Consider the following 25,937-nt stretch of genomic DNA (forward strand, 5'->3'; position numbering starts at 1 on the left):
ATTATGCTTGTTTCGCTTCTAATGCCAGTAAGTAGATACTAGTAGTAGCTTCATTTTTTTTCCAAGTTCTATGTTACTGAACAGGATGATGATTTCACAGGATTTCTCTTGTGTTTGCTATAGAGTTTCTGCACAAACACACATGGCTTCTGCCTTTAGATTTTTGTTTGTAATATGAATGAATGTTTGAGTGAGGCGAGTGTTTGTTCTGTGCTACCTTGTGATGTTTAAAGATGCTTCTTAGTGTGAAACTGTAATATTTTATTCCGTTTTACATCATATTAAGCATTCCGGTAAAATAATGCATTCATGATTTGCTATCCTTAGAAGCGACTTTAATAGACTCGACTGTTAAATTGTACGAAGTATAGCCAGCAGTGCAAAACCTGTGTGAGTGTGTGTTTAGTTTTATGGTATTTTTTTCCTTCTGTTAGTGTGTCTTATTTTCATTTCATTCGTGTGCTCAAATGGGGAGCACCATTTGAGTAATTTACGTGAAAAGAAGTATTGTCTGAAAGTTCATTCAAACAGTACACACAAACACAGCTGTGCACCGATTTTACACGCGGTGCGCGTTATCCAAAAAAGGTTTAATGCAGCAAAATATCTCTTTCTCAACGATACTATCAACTCTCAACTTGATAGTATTGTTTATCAAGAGCAAACTTCTCTTTGCAATAACGTTCTACTCAACAATAAAACATTTTCAGTTTTTTGCTACGTATTTTGGCAATGGCAAAGTTGTTTATGAACCCGTGATATAGCCTGCCCGCCTGCCTGCACCTGCAGTAATACTATTGTTATTTCCAGCATTAGCAACAGTGAATGAAATACCTGATACCTGCCCGTTTTGATCTGTTGTTGTAGTGTCTCAGCTCGATCGATTGTACAAACAGGTTCAATCGCATTAATGTTCCCTTTTACACCAAATACGTCACACTGGACGTGTCCATATGCTGTATCAGGGTGCGCATAAATGTCATCTCTTTACGGGCATTTTCTAAAATTACTTTTGGATCTTGTGACTGGCAGCGTAGCAAATTGGGCGCAAATACCATCGCCAGGTTAGATGAATCCATCTTGGTGTTAGCAACAACGTCCGGCAAGGAAAATTGTTGCAAAAAATGTATCAAATAAGTGAGAACCTGTATGGTAAATGGGTAAAGAGAGGTTAGCTTTGTTGATATTTCTTTGGTTAAACTTTGTTCACACATACCAATCTATTGATTTTTGGTAACTTTTCTACAATAGCGGCCGCCTCAGCGGGGTCTTCTGTTTGGACACAATCATCATAAAGCTCATCCGGAATCAACGGATCGTACAGCTCGCGATACCATAGCTTTAGCAAACTAGCAGGAGCGTGAGCATCTGAAATAATATACAATTCGTTACGATAACTGTGCGGTCCCTCTTACAGAGTTTCATCATCATCAGTATGCTCACCCATCGTTCCCTTGTTTTCTGGAAACTCCCAGCGATCAATAAGATTCTTCAGCATATTAACTTCGTCAACATCGGCCGGTACTCGGAAAATGCCTTCAGTTTGTTTGCCGTTCAACAGTAACACCTGGTTGGGAAATAAAATCAGTAAAAAGTTATTTAACTATAACATTTGTAGATAAGATATCCTGTGACTACGTTTTTAATTCAACAAGACTGTGTTTATTTTAATTCCTTTCGAAAGGCCTGGTCATGTTGCTTATAAGGATCTGTTTTTCTCTTACTGTCTGTTCTCGACTAAGTAAAATAACTTAGTAACTAGAATAACTTTTGAGATGAGTTTGAATGAGATCATTTCTATACTGATGTTCCAAACTTACTTTATCAAACTAACGATTGATTGCTGTTCTATTCTGTTCTCTAATCCCTCAATAAATTGTAATAATTATGCTTTTAATCTAGGGCATCTTTGCCAAAGACAGTCCCTGGTCATATTATTATTACATCATAATCCAATTATTATTAACCGAGTATGCCCAGGATAGGCACAGCATAAAGAGGAAATGCCGGCGGTGTTGTTGAAATGGCATTGTACTGTCATAATTATAAATAAATCTCCCCTTAACAATTCATTTTTCGTATGAAGATACGTAAGGCCTCCCATACGACAAAAAATACTTACTTGTTCGGAAAGCGTTGTCTGTATCCAGGGAAGCTGACGATCCGGGAATCGCTCTTTCTGCAATTCCATCACTTCGCTAAGCGTATTGCCGAACATACTGTCGCGGAATATTTGCTCCCGCGCCTGGTTGATTTCATCCTCGGTCGGTCGTTTTGCTTGCTTTCTACCAGAGCTTCCAATCCGATCCAACCGCCGGCACGCTATCGTAGCATAGTGAGAAATTTGCACATGAATTGGCCATTTACCAACCTCTGGGAAGCTAGTCGCAAACGATGGATCGCGATGGCGATTGATGTAACCCAGCAAAGCCGGCTGGAAGGTAGGCGACGGTGGTACAAACGACAGACAAATTGCCATCAGTTCCCAACCCCGAATCAGCGAATCCCGACTCGGATTCTCTGTCGTCTGGCGGCACATCTGAATATACAGCTCGTCCCGCAGCTGTGCCTGACCCATCGCCATCGTCACAATGTCTATCGCGACCGAATTCAGGCTCATGCCAATGCGCGCCTTTCGATCACCCATGTATATCTGAACCAATTTAAACAGATCCGTTGCCATCTTTTTGCCTGCCTTGTCTCGTGCGAGTGATAGCATCGGGCGGCTTATCGCGTTTGACGTCCAACTGAGCATGTCTCGTACAGAAGATTTTTTGCGAAATATGCCCTTCGAGTGTAGGTTGAGATTATCCTGCGCAAATTTCTCGATGTCACATTCTTTTAGCAGTGCCATTTCTGCTATTTTTCCATTACTGCCTGCACCGGGTGCAGTTACACCGAGTGTTAGATTTTCCTGGAATCGTTGCAACAATGTAGCTTTGTTGAGTTTGTGCGGTGGTTGTTGCTGCTGAGGTTGTGGCTGCATTCCTCCACTCAGCTGCTGCTGCTGTTGATGTTGACCAGCGGCCGCAGCCATCTGTTGCAGGTAAGACGTTTTCGAGCCAAATGTACCATTACCACTGCCCATTGGTACTGTGGGAGGGCCACGGTCAACGGCATCCGACAGCAAACCGGACGGGTCTAGGCCTGGCCTGCCTCCCTGGAATGCAGGCGAAGGAAATTTGTGCAGTGGAGGATGATTTTTTACCGGGCTGTATATTTGATCCGGCATGCTCTCCAATTTTGCCGTAACCTCTTCGGATCTGGAAGAAGGATAAAGAGAGAAAAATAATGAAATCGTCTATCGTCTTTTTACTTGTTTGTTACTACGCGTCCTTACATGTCTTCTTTTTCATCTCGATCACCAAAATTGAACTCAAAGTTATAGTACGAAACACCGCCATCCTGCGCATGCCGGGCGCCATACTCTTCGTAAGGATAATGCGCCAAATAGTCACCGTGTCCGTCCGAATGATCAGAGTCTTCATTGTCCGGTTCGTGACCGGAAAATGAATGCTCTGATTGACTATCGGAGTGAAATGAATCCGAGTCCAGATCACCCAGTCCGTACGAGCCGGACAGTTTCGCTTGTTCTAGAATATAGTGTTGCAATGGGAGCAAATGTTCCTGCATTTCCTGAAAGATAGTTATCAAAAAGGATATTAGAAATGGTCAAACGATTCGTTTGTTTTTAATTGCCTTACTTTATCCCAGTTACAGTACAAAGGCGAGGTATTGCCGTTGTCGTAATCGAAATCGAACCCGGTACCACTGGCGGTATTGTTGTGATTGTTATAATTTTTAGTCCTCTTTCCATGTTTCGCGTTGTGCGTGGATGAATTATTCGAGGCGACAGTATGCGTCGATCCTGATGACTTTTTCTCTAACGTTTGTTGCTGCTGATCATGTGCCCGATTGTGACGGTCGAGGTTGGATTGGTTCAGGTTCAACGAAAACTGATCCTTACCTCCACTGCCTTTGGCAGTGCTGCTACTCCCACCGCCACCTGTTAGATCCATCGGATGACTAGAGGATGAGGATGCCGGAATGTTCGGCGGATAGGGTGATTGTTTACCGCCCATGGACACCGCACCGGGCGATATTTTGCCAGCGCCACGATCATGTTTCATTTTGTCAAGATACTTGTCCGTCTTGCTTGCCGCAGCATCGGCAATGTACAGCAGCTCGCTGGGATGATGATCACCTGTGGTGTTGCTACTATTGGTATTGCTATTTTTATGACTAGATTTGTTGCTGCCGTTGTTTTGGTAACTGCTACCGGAAGATAACTCCACCGACAATGCTGACGGCCGTTGCACTTTGCCTTGCTGCTGCTGCTGCTGCTGCTGCTGTGGACTAATGGGACTTTGGGGACTAGAATCGCTTGATTGCTTTTGTTGCTGCAAGGGCGATTTAGAGGACGTTGTGTGACGCCTTCGCGTGATGGGTGTATTTTCCACCGATTTAAAATATTTTTCATGCATCGAGTCATCACTTCCTCCTCCTCCACCACCACCACCACCGCCTCCTGATGCTCCTCCTCCACCACCGACACTGCCTCCAGTACCCGCACCAGCACTGCCACTTCCACCGTTCCCATCAAAGCTACCCTTTCTGTGAGAACCGCTAGAAGAATGGTGACTTCCTCCGCTTCCAGATGGCCCGTACGGTCGCGAAGAGATAGGAGTGCCAATAGCTCCACCGACGCCACTAGTTATTCCCGCAGACGATAGAAAACTACCCGATCTTGTAAGTGAAATTGATGATGCACTCGGATCTAGAGAAGTGACAATACACACACATTAATTACCGTCTGTACATGCGATGCAAGGAGAAGATATGTTTTAAATCGGAACCATCACTTACTGCCACCGTAATCGAAGCTTTCATGCTTGGATACCATCCCGCCGCCGACAAGATTGCCGTCCTTCGAGGACGATTTGGATGAGGAACCTCCCACACCACCACCGTCATGCATGAACTTCTTTTTGAACTGCGGCGTGCTCAACGAGTGTGACGGTGACGAAAGGCTGCCAGCCGCGAGATCCGACGAATTGGAGATCGAGTACGATAGCATCTGGTGCGGTGGTGGCAATGCGGACGAATGATGTAATGATCCGAGGGCTAGCTTTTCACTACTACTCACTGCCGCTGCTGATGCGGAAGGCGAAGGGACGACGACCGAATGGGGAATGTTGTGAGAACTGGAGCTTTCCTGTAGCATACGATAGCTGAAAGCAAATAGGTACACAAACATGACGTATGATCGTTATTAGTCGCGAGGCAATCAATGTACTGCTGCTGGGTCGCAATTATGAGATCAGCAAATAAATAAAACCACCACCTTCTCGCTCAGTTAGCTCTCCCTTCCTAGGATGATGCTGAATGATTGTCGTAGAATAAATTTTGAGTAATGTGCTTTTCTTAGTCTGCTGCTACTGCTGCCAGCCAGAACCATATGAAGAGAGTATGTTAGTAGTAACCAATAAAGACGTGCAGACGACACTACACACTGCTACAACAGCGGGTGAAAGAATGATAGCGGATGCAAATTACACAACTAAACACGCACAGGCACACACACACACAAACGAATATAAATACTACATTTCACTGTGCATACCACCAACTCCTCCCCTTCCTTCCCTTGTCCGATTCATAAATCTAGTTCATCGCGTTCCATCCACTTACCCGCTACTACTGTCAGGATTGTGTTTTCTACTACCCGTACCACTGCCGCCACCGCTGCTATGGCCATTCGTAGCATAACCACTGGAACCACTTCCGTACCGAAGCGAACTGCTCCCGGGGTCATGTAAACTGCCGGTAACGCCACCGTGCAGTCGCCGGTAGCTACTGGATAAACTTCCGTCTGATTTGAGCGAATTTTCGGGATGATGGTGATGGTGGAGCCGTTGATTGTGGTGCTGCTGGTGCTGTTGTTGTGACGCATGAAGATGGCCATGCTGATAGCTGGCTGGATATCGCTGGCTACCACGAACCGATCCAGACGATGGTACTGCGATGCCAGCGGTTCCCAGACCGCCACCACTAGCAGTACCTCCACTCGACTGGTGCTGTCCGTGTCTGCAAAATTTGTGCGAATCCAGTCGACTGATCGAAGAGTGGCTGCTGTTACCATCAGCCAACGGAGAGGTTAAGATTTTCGGTGGCAATCTTATTGTCACCGTAGAAAAGTTTTACACGAACCAGGTAGCGTGTGTATGTGTGTGTGTGAATTCATCCCGTAGCGAAATGTACGGTTTACGGGCATTGGTTACGGGCAGGGGAATTTAGGTGATGACAGTGTGAGATTGAGTATTGCATAACAACAGCAAGGCCGGGAAGTTTAGGATAAAAATATAGGTGCCAGAGCAAGCAAGTCAGATGCCATTCCAAAAAGGATTTGCAAAATATGCACACATACGCATACGCAACACACAAACAAAGATAAGTACGGTGGAAAGCAAACGAAGGAGCCATAATCGAATAGCGAGATCGTGGCGTGTGGCAAGGATTAATGGATCAAGAGCATAAGGAAGAAAAAAATTATTGATAATGAAATTGTAAATTAGTTTACAAAAATAATACACGACAAGAAATTTAAAATAATGTCATATAGAACAAAAAAAACACAAACCAACAGATACATTACAGAAAAGTAACAAAACGGGACAAGTTACACAAATATAATTGATCGAAAAATCGATCGTCACCATGTCCAGAGGGACGAAGAGGCGATATCGCGGGCGAGACGAAAAGAGAGGAAGCAGCCGAAATAGTTTATGAAATAGAAAAGAAAAAAGGAAAAAAAACAACTATTTCAAAAGACGGAACAAAATTTTATGTTGCACTTTAAAAAAAATAGTAAAAACAAAAACAAATTTCATCTCCTACCTCAATCGACAGGCTAAGCAAATTGCATTTAAACACTTGTCACAAAATACAACGATCATAGAAAAAGGGCGACACATTACTGGTACAGATTACGACAAATTACAAAGAAAAAAACTAGCAATATTTAGCAAAAGATACAAAAAATCAAGTTACACTTTGCTTGATTGCTCATCTTTGGTCGTGCTTTCGATCGCACATTCCCGTACTGATCTTCTAATGCAAGTGTAGAGAGATAGGAAGCGAAGTGCTGCACTGTGCCGGCGAAACTTACCTATGCTGCAGACTGTGTCTGCCTTGCGGACTGGCCAGAAGTTCACTATTGCTGCGTTGATCTAATCCGCCACCACCTGCCCGCCGGTGCCCGGAACTAGAGCTACGATGGTGATGGTCTCTGTCACGATAATCCGTAACGCCCGTTGCCGTTCGATGACCGCAAGATTTTCCTACCGTACCACTGCCGCCCAACTTCGATGCACCGCCGAGTGCTCCAAGACCACCGAGTCCTCCGGTACTGCTACCACTGCCGCTCGTGCCATGATGGTGGTGATGATGGTGATGGTGCGGAAGTGTCGCATCTTTCCGATCGCTTGGATCGGTGTTTTGTTTCAGCGTTTGAAGCTTGGCCAGTGGGATAATATCACAGTTCTGCGGCCGATGCCAAACGGTTTTCTGTGAGGCAACATTGTAGTAGTAAAAGCGACAGGTATTTGTGTCGAACAGCTCCCACCACTGCGATGCATCTGTGCGCTTGATAGTAACACCCTGTAAAAAAGGAAATGATGATTCGTATTAGGAAAAAGCATTCATGGATTTCTTTAACTAGTATATTTGTTATTTTATTTATCTCTTATATACTGGCAATGGTTTTTAATATGATGGGACTTACTCTCCCGCAAAACGGACTGAATATCCGGCTACATCGTACACGAAAAACATATCTAGCATTCCTCGGGTCACTTGAGACAGCTTTCCATACTCATGGGACAACAAACGACTGAGTTGGGATATTTCTACACCGTTCTACAACGTCAACAAATTCTAATATTCTTCATCTCATACGAACGGCAAGCCTAACTGAGCTGAACTAGAAATCGCTGTAAACCCCATTATTAATAGAATTGCCCAGATTGTTTTACTACTCCATATTATTTAGGGTATTTCGCATGTGTAACAAAATTTATCTTTCTACAACAGCGACCGACCACATACCTGTTGATACATTTCGAAGCTGATTACACCAAATTAATTTCACCCATGAAACTTCTCTTACGAGTAAGTAGTGCGTGGTACGAATTTGATCATGCATCACGTAGGCACTGGCGTTCCTACGGTGCAATTATAGCTGAGATCAATTGTGAGGTAGCATGAAAGTGAGCAGAAAATGTTACCCAAAAAAAGCATTTTTTGGATTACGCCACACTCGTATGAAGCAATCATTTAACAACTACAAACGTGTAACAAATCTAAAATAATTGATTTTTTTTATTTTTGTCTTTTGCTCAATTTCAAACCTGCTCTCTCGCTCTCTTCTTAACTTAACGACCCTTCTAGGTCACGCCGACCATCTAACGGCTTGCTAGCGTTATTGATACCACGTAGTTTGGACAGTAGGTCTTCACTATCGGGACCTAACTTACATGTTGTAATTGAGCGAAGCTGAGCCAAAGTGTCTTAAAAAATAACGATACTGTCAAAAACATTAGTAGAATTTATTGATATAAATATTAATGTTAATTGAACAATAATTAAAGAAGACAATACGCCTAAATGTACTCTAGTGTAGAAAAAAAGAGAAATATGACAGTAATTAAAATAAAAGACTTAACTTGTGACATTCACATATTGATTCACATTAGCAATATAATAGTAAAAAATTGAGGACGTGAAATTTGTTCCAAAACTATTAAACGCCATGGAACAGATATACACAAATGATGTAAAATAGGCATCCACATTGGATTGAACAAAAGGGACATACAAACCAAGATGATAAAGAAGATATATTCGCAGATGAGTACTTGGAACGAATAATAAAACAAAAAATCCGTTACTTTTTTCACACATCTGATCCCTCAATCTGGCTTAATCCGATTTCCAGAGGCATAATGTATTTACAGGGTTTCTGAGTAGAACTAGACAAGTGCGAAGCATTTCTAGACAACGCTCAAGATGAACTGGACAACGGGTAGGTTGAAGTGGACAAACGTCAATTAGAACTGGACAGCCATATTTGATAAAAGATTGATGAAACGGTTTGAAGCGTTTCGGAAACGCTTGAAAAAATTTTAAAATAAAAAAAATAACTGCTGAAATACGCACTTTTTCTAATTTCCAATTCTATATAATTCCCAAACGTACGTATACTTTCGTACCGAATATAATTACAATCAGAATGCATGGTTTTCTTTTAAAATGTGAGGTAAAAATAAAATATTTGCAATACCTGTTCAAAATTTAATCTTTTGACAGAAGATGACAGAAGACGTTTCTGTTTCTAATTGCTGAATCGAGTTCTTTTAGCTGTTGTCATGGAGATTTTACAGAATCAAAAATATTACAGGGTTTCGCTTCAAACCCTTTCACCAACCACCAACCAACCAACCAGTAACTAAGTTGAAATTTACGTTATTATCACTAACGGGCGACGGTATTGATGTGACACCTGCGCTGGTCTTCGCACGGCAGAGCTGGGGTTCAAATTCCATCCAAACCGATACCCAGTAGTATAACCCAGTAGTAGGACTTACTATTCAACTACGTGGTATTGGCAGTCTAGTAAGCGATTTGATGGCTGGCGTGACCTTAGAAGGGTCGGTAAACCAAGGAGAGTAGTAGCAAAAGAAGTAGCTAATTAAACAACGGACAATCTAGTCTTTTTCATTTGTTTGATAATGATCATACTTTCGTACTGTTGTTTCTTCAAGCACTTATTGAATTTTTATCAACAACCACAGGTAGCCGGAACTACGATTTTGTAAAGCAATATCGACACCCTGACACCGAAAATAGCAGTCCTCACAGTGTAAAAAGCTAAATTAAAAATGGGGTTTTATTACCTTTATTTTAAGACATCACGAACAGAAACTTCTTGTTAATGTTATGTAGCCTTTTAGAAACCTTTGGGCCGTGCCAGAGCGCATCCATCCAATTCACATTGTTTTTTCGTAAATGTAAAATGCAACATACACGAATACATTTTATGTTCAAATTTCACCATGAAGCACGTGGTTCAGCAATGTATGTATGAATGAAACATGGGACGTGTTCCATTTGTGGAGCTCAACAACAACAAAAAAGACGTGCTCATATTTCCAGGAAAGTGATATTTCTCAAGAGAGTATAAGGGCAGTGAAAAAAGAAACGGGAAAAATCATAAAAAAACAAGGGATCTTACTTTTTTCTTCTTCTACAAATGCTCGCACATGCCAAGACCACAGAAAGAGAGTGAGCGACCGAGCTAGTGCGCTGCACCAACACACAGCATTGAACCATCACTGCAAGTAGTGCTGTCCGTACTCATCACATCAAACCCATCCCCATAACCACCAACACCGGAAGTGTAACAAGCAGCTGCCGTTTCCTTTTCTCTGACGCCTCACTTCATAAAACGCCATACGCCATAAAGCACGGATCCAAACGGATGCACCCATGGATAAGCCCTCCGGTGTTGCCCTTGTTGCACATACATACAATAGCCTTAAGGTCCCCGGGACAGACAAACTGCAAGACCGCAATAAATAATGCGTTGCTCAAAAAATTCGACGCCAGGATTGTGCCAGGCGTATGCTAAGTTTGGTGAAAAGTGTGTGTGTGTATGTGGTTAACCAAACCGTGTCATATAATATGACAATCAATGCGTGCACGCGTGTCTTCTTCGTGTCTCGGATGTCGAGAATCACGGCGAATGGCGCGCAGAGGACTCGCATACTCGCTTGTATCGGTACTTGGTGTGCCCGCACGTTGGTGGCGCATATGGTTTTTTTAGTTTTAGTTCGTTTTTTTCGTCTCTCTAATATGGCCCAACGATTCTCTTCTCTGTTTTCTTTTACACTTTGTATGTTATTTATGCTCCCTCTGAGGTCTTCGCATTTCGGATTTGACACTGCCCGTTCAACGTTACAGTAGGGATCGCTGTGCTAATGGTGTCATCATCACAGCATAGGGTCGCACATGTGTGATGAAGAACTGCAGTTACGATGACTAATGCTACCAAACGTTCTGTTTGCACGTTTCTTTTTGTGTAATACCAAACTGTGCTGTTTTGGTCATGTTTTACTAGCGACTCAGTCATGTACAACAGCATTGCTACTGTGATGTAATTTATCTTCCACATCAACCATCATTTGGATTTTAAATTTATTTGGACCAGTATTAACCGAAACAGTTGAAGAACCGCTATTGAAATTTCATTCGTTCTCTAATTGATTTGCAACTAATCGAATTCTTCGAGCATTACAACAACAGCTTTGTAAAATGCGACTGAAATTGACGAAAAAAACGAGACTTTTTCGTTGCGATATTTAGAGGCTCAACGATCAGGTCATATTTCCAAGTTATTCCTGACGAGCTGAATATTCTGAATAGTCATTTTTTAAATGTGAACGTTGCTAGAACCGTCATCGAGTTATTTTCGACTAATTAATTCCACTTAACAACTGATCTCTTTCATACCATCTCTTGCCATTGCAAAGTATTTCCTACACCAACTTCAATATTTTGAAAACTTCAATAATAACCCACGCTAATGCACAAATATTTGAACAAGCGCACTACTAACGGTGGAGCTACGATTCGTGCAAGGAAGCGCAGACAGGGGCATTATCTTTGCCAGCGTTAAGCCATGCGTTACCGATCCAATCCCTCTGGAGGTTGTCAATGGCCGCTGCGCAACATTAATATTTATAAAGGACGATTGTAAAGAAAAGCCTAGCGCCAAGTCCAATTCGTACGGACACGGTTGAGGGTCCATCAGTAGTAGCCTTCTGCCAGCAAACTCAGCGGCAAACTTAAAATAATTCATTACTTCCGTTCGATGGATGGTTTCGCGGAGTTTGGCTGCAGCGAATGCCAATAGAAATAGCCGCAAAACCAAACAAAAAATAAACATTTTTTCTTTGTGTGACTCGTATGGGTGGCAGTGACTGTGAATGTGAAATGTTTGACCTATCAAAACAAAACCAAAAAAAAGGACGGAAATTATTGACATGTTCACAATTCATCATCGTGGAAGATGTTATTTTAGTCTCCATACTACAATCTAAATTTAAACACTTACTAAACGAATGATTCGCTTTGTGGTAAATGATAAAGGTGTTGAATTTAAAATAAATGCGACAATCTTTTATCATTATCGTAGTATTGTTTTAATTTATGACATATTTAAGACATGTTTTTAAAGTCGAGATCACTACATGAAGCTTGAAAATCTACAAAAACTGTACATAAAGCATAACATACAGGGATCGTCTGTTGGTAATTTGAATATTTTACAATATTTTTCTCCCATCAGACACGGCATTTTACTAAGTGTACATCACCAAGTGATTTTTGCAGCATCAGAATACGCCTTGGAAGCGATAATCGAACAAAAACATTTAAATACATTTGCTCTTATCAGCAGCTCTCTTTGTTTCGTTCACATGAACGTTGCGCGAAATGTGAGTTTGCAATAGTAATCGAAGCGAAATCATTCTAGCGATACTTCTGCTTTGATTTTATGTTTTTTATGTGTTTTTGTTCTTCGCACAAGGAACATCTTAAAGACAACTCTTATCTTGTATTTAAAAGTTCCAATTGGTGAAAAAGCTATGACGCATATTCCAGAACAGTTTTGATCGAATAAAGCTCTTAAATTACAGGGTGTTCAACATATTCGAACACACTTTAAAAAAGAGCTCAAACAATGTAAACACAAAATAAAATTTAGGAGGGATTAGGAGGGAGCACCCTCCCTTTGTACTTTATCACGAGCTTGAGACGTTTCGCAAAAGAATCGCACGCGGCACGCACCTGTTCCATCGGCATTTCGTCCCAGAGATTATCTAGAAACCCCGTCAAATTCTCCTGACACCACGCTTGGACGATATTCGCCGTGTGGGCCGGAGCGCTGTCTTGTTGGAAAATGTAAGGATCCTTCCCTTAGAGATCCTGAGGTACCACAATCTTCTCCAGAACCTCGGTTTTGTAGTACGCGGCGCTAATTTTGGCGTTTTTCTCAATAAAAACTAGTAGGAGCTTCCCACACCTGGATACGGCCCATCAAACCATCACCGACGCGGCATTCTGGAACCGTAGGATGTTTATTTGGGACGGGGGGGATGCTAGCCAACGTTGGCACCCACAGTCGATCAATTTGATGTTCCAGAACCACGTTCATCACGTTGATGACTGCTGGCGTCCTCGCCGAACGTGGCCACCCGGATCTTGTACGGTACTTGGTCGAGCCTATCTCCCGGTACCGAAGGATGGTAGTATACATAAAATTCCACTTCACCCCGTGAGATTTCAACCGCCGGAGATTTCAAGATTGTCAAAGCCAAACAGAAGACTTTCCGACGGAAAGACCAAACGGAAAACAAGTTTGTATTATGGTCTCCCGTTAGAGTCGACGAATGTTTCGTCGACTTTTTGCATACATTCATATCTTTACGGATTGCTTTGATCATACATTCACAGATGATTTCATTCGAATCAAACCTATCCTTAAATGCTAATTTTGACTAAAATCATTAAATTAATGAATAAGTTTGGTTTAATAATATACTTTTTGTGGTGGACATTTTTTCGTGACGGACTCTTGTGGTTCTTGCTTCAGAATAATTCCTGAATACCATAAAATAAAATCACTAAAACGACTTCAAAATGATTTTGCTAATCTTATCCACGTAAAATATATACACTTTTCTATCGATTTACGCATAAACATTGTTTATATGAATGCAAACTATACTTTCCGTTGCACTTGACTGACGGAAAGCTTTAGGTATAAGCGCGTTTCCGTTTGGTTCAGGCATAGCAATTTATTGACTTTCCGTTCGACAAACATCTGTCATCTACTTTTAAACGTCTGATTTAGTCAAACGGATAGCCAAACGGAAAGTCATAATACCAAAGTGACAATTACGTGAAGTTTGAGAAGACGTTTGGGTTTCACAATCAGGCCCCTTATGTCACCGGGCTGCTCAACTCCCATAAACAACTCTTTCATCGTTAACAGTGTTTACACACTAAGTGACAGTTAGTCGACACCACATGCAACGGTTAGCCTATACATGATACTAAAGCTGACAAAAATATTGATACACAGAATACACGGAGTGCATAATTACAAATCGATGAACAGTTGTATTCGAACTTATTGAACACCCTGTATGATGATTGATTACATGCCACAAACAAGTTATTTTAGCTTGCTGCATAGTCTTTACCGACGAAACAATATACAATCAATATAGCTGTCATTATTTATTAGGCGCATTCTATTCAAGAGCCTTCATGCAATATTTACCTAATATTGTATTCTTTTATAAAAGCAACGCAAAAAGAAGGTACGCCTCAAGATGTTGCTGTGCAATAGGAACGAACGGAATGCTAGTTTCCACGCTTGCAAGGGCCATTCAAAGGTCCGTAAGTATGGAGATCATGCCTAGCTGACCAACTTTTCCCCGACTCGCAGTAAAACAAAGAGCTCTAAAGGAAGGAAAAGGAGGAAAAAAATCAACCAACCATAGCCAGCCACTCGGGAAACGCCGCTACAACGAGTTGTTATGTGCCCTGCGGAGGGCAACCTTCCCGAGCTGGTCGCGTACGGTCGGTCGGTCGGTCGGTCGCTAACGGGGTTGCTCTTCTTTTCTTTCAGTGGCCACAAACATAGCCGTACACTGAAAGTTGCCTATTAAACCGCTAGCTTTGCACACACAGCGCGGTGCCAATAAAGTTAATGTTGAAGCGGAGAACTCAATTGATCGCCTACAATTTGGATCGGTTTGAACACTTGTGCTTTGTCTTACCATACACAGACACACAGATACGCATGTAAAATAACGCCTAAATTATTACGGAATAGAGCATGGAATGATATGGCAATTTTGGAAATAAAAGAATGATCAAAACATGAAGCGAAACTCAATACAGTGTCAGCGATCAATTCTTGGTATGGATTGATATCCATAAGAGGTTGAGTTGATGAATTTCGTTATGCATTGTGCGGCTTTTTAAAATACAATATTCCACCTCAACGTCAATTTGATGTTAATATTAAAATTGAAACTTATGTGTAGTACAATTGTGCATATTTTAACTACAAAAATATGTTATATACCTAAAACCCTAATCATCATCTATTAACTGTGTTCCTCATATTGAAGTTATTACACTCGAGATAAATCCATTTATTTATTTTCACTTTCACTTTCTTATCACTCCTATTGCTCCTAGCTCCCTAGCTGTCAAGAAAAACCAGTCATAACGTGTTGCAATTTTTCTCTCCGCGAGCCTAGGTCCAGTTGATCTTGGCGCTATTATGTCCTAGTGAAATCATTGCATCAGATGTGATATACTCCCCCTTTCACCAGCTCCGGTACATGTACCGAAGTGAGCAAGAGCTGGTGTACTAATATCCGGCCCTACCGGAACTGTATCTTTCCGTTCGTTTCATTCAATGGTTGACATGCTTAGGTTGCGTCCGTTTCACGAGTTTAATGACACTCAGAAGCCAAATCCTTCGCTTTTAAGTGATTATTAGACCACATAAAAGATATTTTAGTGATTTAACTTTTTCGTATTTGTGTGTCAAACCATATTTCATCAAGTCTTATTCACAATGACTACAAAAAGTACTCATCTTGCGCATTTGTCGATCTGGCAGCATTGGAAACAAATCATGAGTCCAAACCAGGTAGATCAAAAAGGGAACAATCTGAGTGGACTTAAGGACCAAATCATGTTTTACAATATCCATATCTGACAAACGCCCATTCGTTGAACAGGTATTAAAAAATATATAGTCACGAGTATGGAACCTCAACTATTATTCATTAAATGATAATTCGTGATTATCGCTTGAATGCTGATACCGATCTTTTCTATTTTATTCGGATAAGGCTTGACACTCTCTTGGGTCACAATATGTCCCAAAAATTCACATTCTTTTTGCAAAAATTCGCATTTATCAATTTTTATTTTAAATTGGCCTGTTTTAATCTTGCCAAAAACAACGAAATAACGCCGCATTGCTAATTGATTGGACTAATTGATCCAAAAATATATCGGGCAGTCCTAAGCTGTTCAACCAAATCAGTTAAAGAAATCCCGAAGAGCGTTTCTCATTTAAAATTTGATATATCAATTTAAAATAAATTCAAACTTGAAACATTTTGGGAAGAATTACTGGACTACAAATTTACGTGATCGAGGTGCGTTAGATTTCACACATCTCTTCTTCTTCTTCTTGGCTTAACGATCTCTATAAGGTCACACCGGCCATCAGATGTCTTACATGCCGATACCACGTAGTTGGATAGTCAGTCCTCACTACGAGGAGACAGTACACGCGGATGGGATTTGAACCCCAGTCCTGCCGTTTGAAAATGGGCACTGATGTCGCCACCCCGGGCTTGTACATTTATAACTTCTAAAAAACATTTTGTTTACAACTTATTGTTGATTTGCTCTAACATTGCCCAACAAAGCTCGAGGAATTTTTCAAACATCTACTCAAACATAATTTTATGCTTCTAATGGTGTAGCCATGTTTTGATTTTCAGTTTGTATGTAGCGCAGCGGCATTTTAGCCTCGAAATGTCAAAACAAACACATAAAAAACTGGCTTTTAGACTGGAACATGCTTTTTTTTGGGCTTTTAGACTGGAACATGCTTTAAAAAAGGAATTGTAAAAATAAATTCATCCTGTCCACTAACTTTATGCAACAAAAGAAAACGTCACACATGCTAAAGTAAACATTTTTCATTAATAATAAATCAATACACAAACAATGCAGAACAACTAAATTAAAACATTTGCATGTCGTTTGATGTGTGTGTTAGAGCACACAATTATGCTTGAAGAAACGAATGTGGTGACATAACCGCGGTATGTGATTGTCAGTTGTCTGACAGCTTATAGTTTGAGCGGTATTAATGGCGTCGCGTGTTTGTATAATAAACTTGTAGTATTCCGAACAGAAAACTTTATCCGCCTTTTATATTAGTGTGTACATCCTAATTCATCATGACCCCATCAAGCCAGCCCCAACACAAGCGGCGAAACGTGTAGTTTCTATTCGTAAAAGTGACCGTTGTGGCAGGCCATCCTTCAATTATGAGTGGCAATGATGGACCAATCATTCGGTGTGGGTTATTTTTTCAGGAGGGAAAACATTAGCATTTGCTTAAGCAACAGTTTGCGAAACTGGCGATTTGGAATGGGCACAATGGAAGGTACTTTCCTTTACCTAACGTAACCCCTTAATCGAAGAGAATGGAAAAATGGCTTACTTTAAAGCGTATTAGATTCAATTATGTGTCATTTAAAATTGCCATATTTTACACGTTTAGTATCTAAAATCCTAGAACACTGTTGCAACAATTCGCAACTTCCATCTCTTCATTATTTACTTCCAGTGTGTCCGGCTGTATTTTCCCATCAGTTTAGAGTTACATATTATACACGATGTGCACGATAAATTTCATACTTGACCATTTCGTTTATAGTTTGTGATTGAGTTATCGTATCGAAACAAACGATACATCATTCGAAAGCCACAAGTGTTTGGAAACAGTAAAAAAAAAGTCGAGTGAACTTAATAAGTGGAACCCGCCAGAACTATGGAAGCGAATTACGGGTATAAGACGGCAGTGTAGCATTCATCAAATACGGTGAAGGATGTTTGCAGGTTGCGAATCCTACAACGGAGATTTTGAGGCTGTTATACAACAGAACGATCATACCAGGCGGTCGTCGGATTGCTTACGGAACGACGAGTTCTTCGACATTTCTTCGTGCAGGGCCTGAGGCTGAACGCGAACGGCTATGTGAAGCTGCTGGACACGGTCGTCAAGACTTGGATAAATTAAGTGGACAATGGTAGGCCGTATATGTGGCAACTAGATTCGGCACCTTGTCATACGGTCACCAATGATTCAAGCCAAGTCATCTTGATATCCAGCGGGTCCTTACTGGTCGTTAAGCCAAGATGAAGAAGAATTCCTGGAAAATTTAACATTATTCTTCCCGATCATAGAATATCCTTGATAAAATTGAAGAACAAGTTTAGAAAAAAATGGCAGAGACACATATTAGATTCCGCATACCCGGGACGCATATTATCTCTTGAAAAGAAAAGTAGCACATCAAATATTCGAAGAGCGGAATAAAGCATGGGGTATTACACTTGAAAACATTAAGCCACAACAAAATAAGTTTAATCGAGCTCTAGAAACTAGTAACAACAATAAGAACTTCTTCTTTTTGGCTCAACGAACTCTATAAGGTCACGTTGGCCATCGAAATGGCTTACTAGACTTGTCGATACCACGTAGTTGGTCAGTCAGTCCTCGCTGCGGGAGGACGGTCCGGTCCGAATGGGATTTGAACCCCAGTCTTGCCGTTTGAAGACCGAGGCCGCTGTCGCCCATACCACCGGGCTTGTCTGCCTTTATTCTTAGAGCGATTGGAGTTAGTAAAACATTCTTAATCACAAGCGAAAGTAACCAGCACAGCATGTTAGGCTATTGTGCAATATCTCTTCTTGTTTCTCACAACATAACTACCATCGCCTTACCAGCTGTTGATGATCTGTAACTTGCTTTATCCATATGCAGACAGCCAGTGCAGAGTGTGCGTGTGCGACGGCCAAACTCGGCAGACTTCAACTCAGAACGGACTTGCTAATGGATTCCACCGCCTTACCTTGAATCATGCGCGTTTTTTAAGAATTTGGGGTCAAAACAATTACGTGTTTGAGTAGCAACGCACAATTACACACATATCTCTAGCAGCAACAACATTCAATTGAGGCTGCTTTCTTTGCCTTTTTAAAGAAGAAATTTGAAAATAGACGCATTGGGAAGAAATCCGGCCCAGTCGTTAGAGCAGCAGGTCGGTCAAACGGTGCTGGCGCACATGATCAGGTACTTTTATCGGTAAAATTTTGCAACCAACTTGTTCCCTTTTTTTCTTTTCGGCAGCTCTCTTAGTAACATGTAAAAAAAAAAGCACAAACAGTTCTTCTCCATGCCGGACGGACAGCGCAAGCATCCTCTCCGTTGCAACGGCACACACGTCAATGGCGCTCACTCACAGGCGAAAGCGGTGAGCGGTTTATTTTTGTTGTATATTTACATAAACATCTGGAAAAGGCAAAATGTGGATTGATCATTGCTGATGCGCACACAGTCATACGCCTAGCTCTCCTCCGCAACTAATGGAGAAGTGGTTGCTGATTGTTGACCGCGAAAACGAGTAAGGAAAAAAGCGATTATGGCTACCAAACGAAGCACTCCATTGATTCGTACAATTTTCCATCCAATTTTCTCAAGATGCACCAAATCTTATCCAGGGTCCAATCCGATCGATTCGATTCACCCAATAGGTGGGCACGATTGAGTCAGAAAACCCGTTGCAAATAGCATCAAAAATGTGATAATTGATGGGCAGAACAATTGTAAAGATACTTGGGAAGCCTCACATATATTTATATAAATAATTTCCATCCCGAAATGGAAAGTCAACCAGAACTGGCTAGATCTTCAACGGATTCAATGACATTGGTTTATTCATCGAACTAGGCGCAGGAAGCAGAGGAGTGCAGAACTACGAGAGCCAGCATGACGATGACGAGATACCCCCCATCAAACAGCTGAAATGCAACAAATCAGATGGCAGCGATGGGCTGGTGGCCGAACTGTTCAAGATTGGTCCGGAGAAGCTTTCCGCCATCATTCATCGGCTGGTTGTTATGATTTGGGATCAGGAAAAGACTACCGGACGAGTGGAAACTGGGTGTCATACACCCGGTGTACAAAAAGGGCGACAGGATGGACTGAACTATCTTCCGGGTCATCACAGTCCTGAATGCTACCTACAAGATCCTGTCCCGAATACTCTTCTGCAGACTGGAGCCCAAACCGACCCTACGCACCACCTGTTTATTGTCTTCAAGGCGGCCTACGATACCATAGATCGGACCGAACTATGGAACATCATGCAGCAGTACGGATTCCCTGGGAAGCTGGTACGGCTGGTCGAATCTCACCGGGGTCTGAGGCAAGGAGACGGACTCTCTTGTTTGTTGTTCAACATCGCTCTGGAGGGTGTCATGTGAAGCGCGGGCTTCGACATCCGGGGCACGATTTTCACCCGATCTCTCTAATTCCTTGTCTTGTGTGCGGTCCAATAGAATTGGATTGAGCATCAATGCGACGAAGACAAAATACTTGCTTGCCGGAGGCTCTGACCGTGAAAGAGCCTGACTCGGAAGCAGAGTATCAGTTGACGGCGACGATTTCGAGGTGGTAGAGGAGTTCTGCTATCTTCCGTGGTACGATCGTAACTTCGGACAACAACGTAAGCCGCGAATTCCGATGGAGCATTGTTCAGGGGAATCGTGCCTACTACGGACTCCACAAACACCTGCGATCCAGAAGACTCCAACAACACACGAAATGCACGATTTACCGCACTCTGATACGTCCGGTAGTCCTCTACGGGTACGAGTCTTGGACTATGCTGACGGAGGACGCCAATGCACTCGCCATTTTCGAACGGCGGGTGCTAAGGAGAATGAACCACAAGCTACCTGAGCCGTTTGGCGGTGCTGATATCCTAAAGGTAGTCAAAGCCGGAAGGATACGTTGGCTGGGGCACGTATTCTTCCGGCTTTGATCAGCATCGAATTTCAGGTGCCATTACTCACACGTACAACTAGCAACTAGAAAGATGACTCCGACGCTTAGAAGATGGAATATCGGTTACCATCTTCAATCCGTGTGTATCAAAGGAAAATCAAGGAGCTGAGTAGACTAATCATGTCATTAGAATAGCCCCTGACGACTCAGCCCGTAATCCTGTTGTTTTATGTGCACATGAACAGAAGAGGTTAAATAAACTCAGCTTGCAAGTTGGCCGGCATATTGGATTGCCAGATGAAGGCGCTAGACTGTGATTTAGATCGAGAACTTCATCACTATCTATCGACTTTTGTATCGACGATCAGGAAGCCGTTACAGGGGCCAACAGTAAGTGATATTTGCGTAAGACTAGTGGCGAGGTTAGATAATTGATATGTAAATAAAATTACAACTTTTAACTTTTCGGTAGTAGAGTCGACATCAGGGTATAAATCCCATTAAGACCGTCAAGCCAGGAAGAAGAGGCTTAATTGCCACAAACTAAATAGATAGATAGTTTGCCAGATAGGCGGTTTACACTTGTTGGTTAATGATCGCTTATGCCGCACAACTAGCATTCTTTTCAGTACAAAATGTAAAAAACTCGTGTGCCTCGTACCCCGGATGCACCGGATGTTTCAACCAATTCTTGAGCAACGCATATTTATCCATTTAATCAGCTACATCCTGTTCAGTTTCGTCATCTTCATTTCGCATTTATTATTGCCCTCTCCGAATGTCCAGTTGAACTGTGCTAAAACGAATTATTATGCACAGTGTTCAAAGTGTATTCATTCAAATAACTTTAGCCCAAACTCCCATCAAGCAGAAAAAGCACGTACTTTTAACATGTACGCAGTTTTGATACAAAATTATTTACAGCAATAGGACAACCTGCTAATTGTGCAATCGTTTATAACTTAAGTAACCTTCCACCACTAGTAAATGTACGGGATCGGGTGCGTATACGACTAGGCTAGGCTTCACTGAAGACGCCTTCTGAACGCACCAGCTGCTGACCTGTTGACAAATAAACCATTGTTTCATTCAACAAAACAACACATTTCGCCGTAAATCGTGGAATCTCTAACTCTATGTAGTCTAAGCTTTTTGCGAGCAGACACGACGATGGCCAAGAAATAATAAATAATCTGTTAACTGCTTCAGCAAAAAAAAACTCGAACAAGAAAGGTAAACAAACAACAGCCAAGGTTTCTCGAGGAGAACCGTTCTTCAATGCTTGCCAGTTTTTTGCTTGAAAACTTCACGGAAAAACCGATAAAATTATATCATTATTCACCACCAGTTATTCCTCTTCCTCTACGGGGAAGATGATAGAAGAATGATGTAAATAACATCACTTCACTTGAGTTTAAATAGTCGTATGATTTTAATGTTTTCATAAATTCATGTTCGTCAATTTCTATAAACTCGAAAAATGTCACACAGCATAAATACTCATACTGGCAAATCCTGTTAGTCTCTGTTCTTCTTATAAACTTTATCTGGTGCATAAGTATTTATCTGGTAAAATATAGTGCTAGTGGTACGCTGATAGCCAATTGCTATAATTGGAAATAAGTGTGCATATCGCACGAAAAGTGGACATGTTTCACGAAATATTTATACAACTTATTTTTAATTCTACGCTTTTTTAACGGTCTAGAAGCTCGCGCAGGTCGTATAATGGCTTGCTAAACTTAGTGACAACACGTAGTTGGATGATCAGTGCTCACTACGGGGGAACTGTCCGAATGGGATGTCAATCCATCGTTCGTTTTACAGGGTTTCTGAGTAGAACTAGACAAATGCGAAGCATTTCTAGACAACGATAAAGTTGAACTGGACAACGGGTAGGTTGAACCGTCGTCCTTTCTCGTCAGTGGTCAAATTGAACTGGACAAACGCTAGGTTGTAATTTACATGCATAACATGCATTCAATAATAACAATAATATAGTTTGTACTTTGAACATGTTTGAAAACGGTAAAACCAACGTATGCCAACGATGAATTTTTGTACGTCTGATTTTATATTTTTGATTCTGTAAAATCTCCATTACAACAGCTAAAAGAACTCGATTCAGTGATTATAAACAGAAACGTCTTCTGTCATCTTCTGTCAAAAGATTAAATTTTGAACAGGTATTGCAAATATTTTATTTCTACCTCACATTTGTAAAGAAAACCATGCATTCTGATGGTATTATTTTCGGTGTGAAAGTATACGTATGTTTGAGGGTTATTTAGAATTGGAAATTAGAAAAAAATGTGTATTTCAGCAGTTATTTTTTTAATTTTAAAATTTGTCAAACGTTTCCGGAACGCTTTCCAGTTCATCTTGAGCGTTGTCTAGAAATGCCTCGCACTTGTCTAATTTTACTCAAAAACCCTGTAAAATCGAAGAATAAATGTCTAGTTTGAATATTTATTGATAAATAAAAATTACAACTCCATCTCTTAATACAAATTATAAACGATGTGGTGAAGTGTAATCGAATTACGCAAAAAACTCGAGATACGTGGATTTCTCTGGTCCACATGATTCGTTTCAGCCGGATAGCTACTGTACTTTCAGTGAAACCGTTTCAAGCGATCGAGAGTTGGTTACACCAGCGCGTTGCAGCACTTGGTGCAAATTGGAGAACAATAAAAAAAAGTCTACACAGTTACAACAAAAGTGAAAAACGTTACAATGATGCTTCTTACATGATACACACTCTCACTACAAGCGCTTTCTTCTTCTAAACATGAAGAAGGTGCCTTATTTGACCAGACCTGACCAGAAGCAAATAGGAGAGATCAATTGTGAAATTTCTTTCGAAAAGTTATCGAAGACTATTAGTGGGTATGTCTTTTTTTTGCATTACAATACTCACACCCATTGATATTGATAAGGAACAACCAATCGTACGTGAAATTAGCGTTTAGAATAAACCAGCAAGTATACCTTTCCCTCTCGATAGTATTCTGGCGTTCTTGGCGTTATTGGCGTTACGAAAGCAAAAACAAAATCATTGAAAAAATAAAACGGTTAAACTTCCTTGACCTGGTGTGCGCGCCATGCGTATTTATTTGTCAATGATCTCATCTCTTTCTACATATTCCACACTCGGGCTCGCGATTCGTTTAGCTTCTCAAAACAGAGACACACAGTCCATGGAGACAAATTATGTTATTTTATGTAATATTTAATTTTTCATCCATTTTTGGTGATTCTCATATAACATCTATTCGTTTAGTTTAGGTATAAATCATAATATAGTATCGTTCTTGTTACATGTACGTGGATAAGCTGGAGCAAAAACCCGTTCCATCGAATGCAATTTGCTTTACTTGTTTGCTGGTTTACTTCTGCCGTGAACGTCCATTTAATTTTGTGCTAAAGCAATCATTTTAAACCGTAGTTTTTTGCCTCATTCATGAACATATCACAACGCTATACCATTGTAGAATATTCGAGTACCGCAACAAGCAAATCAGCCTGTTTTATTGCTCCAGTTTCATCGAACGTTATAGAGCCTCGTTGAAGGTGACACAACTTTTTCGCCAATAACTGTGCGAAGAAGGCTTTTGGTAGAATTTTAAAATGTTCACTTTAACAGGGCTCTGTCTGCCTTTTTGGATTTCCTTGACTTAATATTGCTTGTACATCCATGGGATATATTCTGTCATTCCGTGTGAAAATCGGTGCCCCAACAACCAAGTGCCAATCACATTTATTTGTGATGTTCAAGTTAGTAAAAGGCAGCGGAGTTTATTAAACTTATATCTCTTGGTACTAAGTACGGAACTTTTACTTACCTCAGGAGGATCCCACACACATTCACCTGTGGTCAAATTGGCGTACATATGTTCCTTCGTTCGGGGCTCGATGATTTCCACCCATTCCACTCTGTACAATGGAAGAAAACCAATATGTTAGGAAGGGCTAGCAAAGTATGTAACAATATATAAATTAAAGAACCGAAGAGCACATTTCTTTGCATCGCTATGGCAAACATACTTAAAACAAATGAGTCAGACCGAGGGCAAATGACAAAAACAACGTACAAAGAAAGTACATCATCATCGCACCCGTATTCGCATCGCCTACTGATCGATTCCGTCGTGGCTTTGCTCTTCATACAATCAGTGCAGATCGCGACGTGAAATAAACGTCGTGTCCCTTTTTTGGTAAGAAAAAAGGAAAGGCTTGGCTGTGCGGCTTTTGACCATACGGGGCGAGAAACATTGCAAACAGCACGTGTTGTGTGTGAGTGTGTATTGATTTTAACACGGTGGACATTCACGACAGACACATTTCGCACGCAGTGTAGAGTCGCAAAAGCGGTTAACAAATTATCAACACAACATAGAAACCGCTTGGAGCAGCATAGCATTCGCCACAAACAAGCATCCGGTCGGTGCACGGCGGCGCACGCAGAACGCATGTCACGGTAATAACGTCTTTTTTTGTATTGGTGTCTGCCGGATGGAGCCGGAAAACATACAAGAGATTGTGTGATTCTTCTATGTTTGGGGGTGTGGGCTATGATATGGATGAGATACGCACCTTTCGGACGATGTTGACATTTTGTGCTGCCGAATGTTTTAATGCCTGGATGTGGGTTTCAATTGTTACTGTCGTTGCTCCCGGTTTCGGCACGCTTCAGGCGGTTAGCTGAATGTTTTTGCACATTAAGTTAGCACGTAATCGCAGCTGGCACGGTGGAAGAATCTGAATAACGCACGAATTCACGCCCGCTAGTGCGAGTATGTCACCAGTAATATCGATTCCGGCTGTCACCTTTTATTTCATCGTTTTTTACTTTATGCTTCGGAACTGGAGAAAATACAATAAAATAGGCTCGGTTATCGCACTAAACTATCACTGTACAACACACACACGCGCGCACATTGGAAAGGTAAGGAAATCGCTTAGGTGATGATGACACATTGGGGGGACCCGAAACAACATGCCGGCGTATTATAGTAGGGCGTGAATAAACGGAAAATGCACGCACGCACGCTCGCACTTACAGGAGATGCTACACTGCACAAATACTTGTACGCGCATCAAAACTAGCATAGCCGAAAATAGCCATCACCAAAACCACAGGAGTGTGGTGCACTATCGCACTTTTATTTCATGGACACACACACGCACACGC

General features: G+C 41.4%; 1 protein-coding gene across 2 annotated transcripts; it reads right to left on the bottom strand.

The window, feature by feature from the left end:
* Positions 1-913: 913 nt before the first annotated feature.
* Positions 914-25,409, bottom strand: LOC126556698 (hornerin). 2 transcript variants are annotated; one of them, XM_050212135.1, is made up of 11 exons: positions 25,340-25,409; positions 24,589-24,679; positions 7,169-7,659; positions 5,692-6,177; positions 4,867-5,231; positions 3,705-4,777; positions 3,341-3,636; positions 2,123-3,263; positions 1,444-1,567; positions 1,217-1,368; positions 914-1,145 (listed from the first exon to the last, which is right to left on the bottom strand). In XM_050212135.1, the coding sequence occupies exons 1-11, from the start codon at positions 25,357-25,359 to the stop codon at positions 921-923; spliced, it is 4,464 nt and encodes a 1,487-aa protein (XP_050068092.1). In that variant the 5' UTR covers positions 25,360-25,409; the 3' UTR covers positions 914-920. The 2 variants fall into 2 exon arrangements, with proteins under 2 accessions (XP_050068092.1, XP_050068093.1); XM_050212136.1 differs by lacking the exon at positions 5,692-6,177.
* Between the last annotated feature and the right edge of the window lie 528 nt (positions 25,410-25,937).

The sequence above is a fragment of the Anopheles maculipalpis genome, chromosome 2RL (genome assembly GCF_943734695.1).
Source record: "Anopheles maculipalpis chromosome 2RL, idAnoMacuDA_375_x, whole genome shotgun sequence".
Classification (NCBI taxonomy): Eukaryota; Metazoa; Arthropoda; class Insecta; order Diptera; family Culicidae; genus Anopheles; species Anopheles maculipalpis.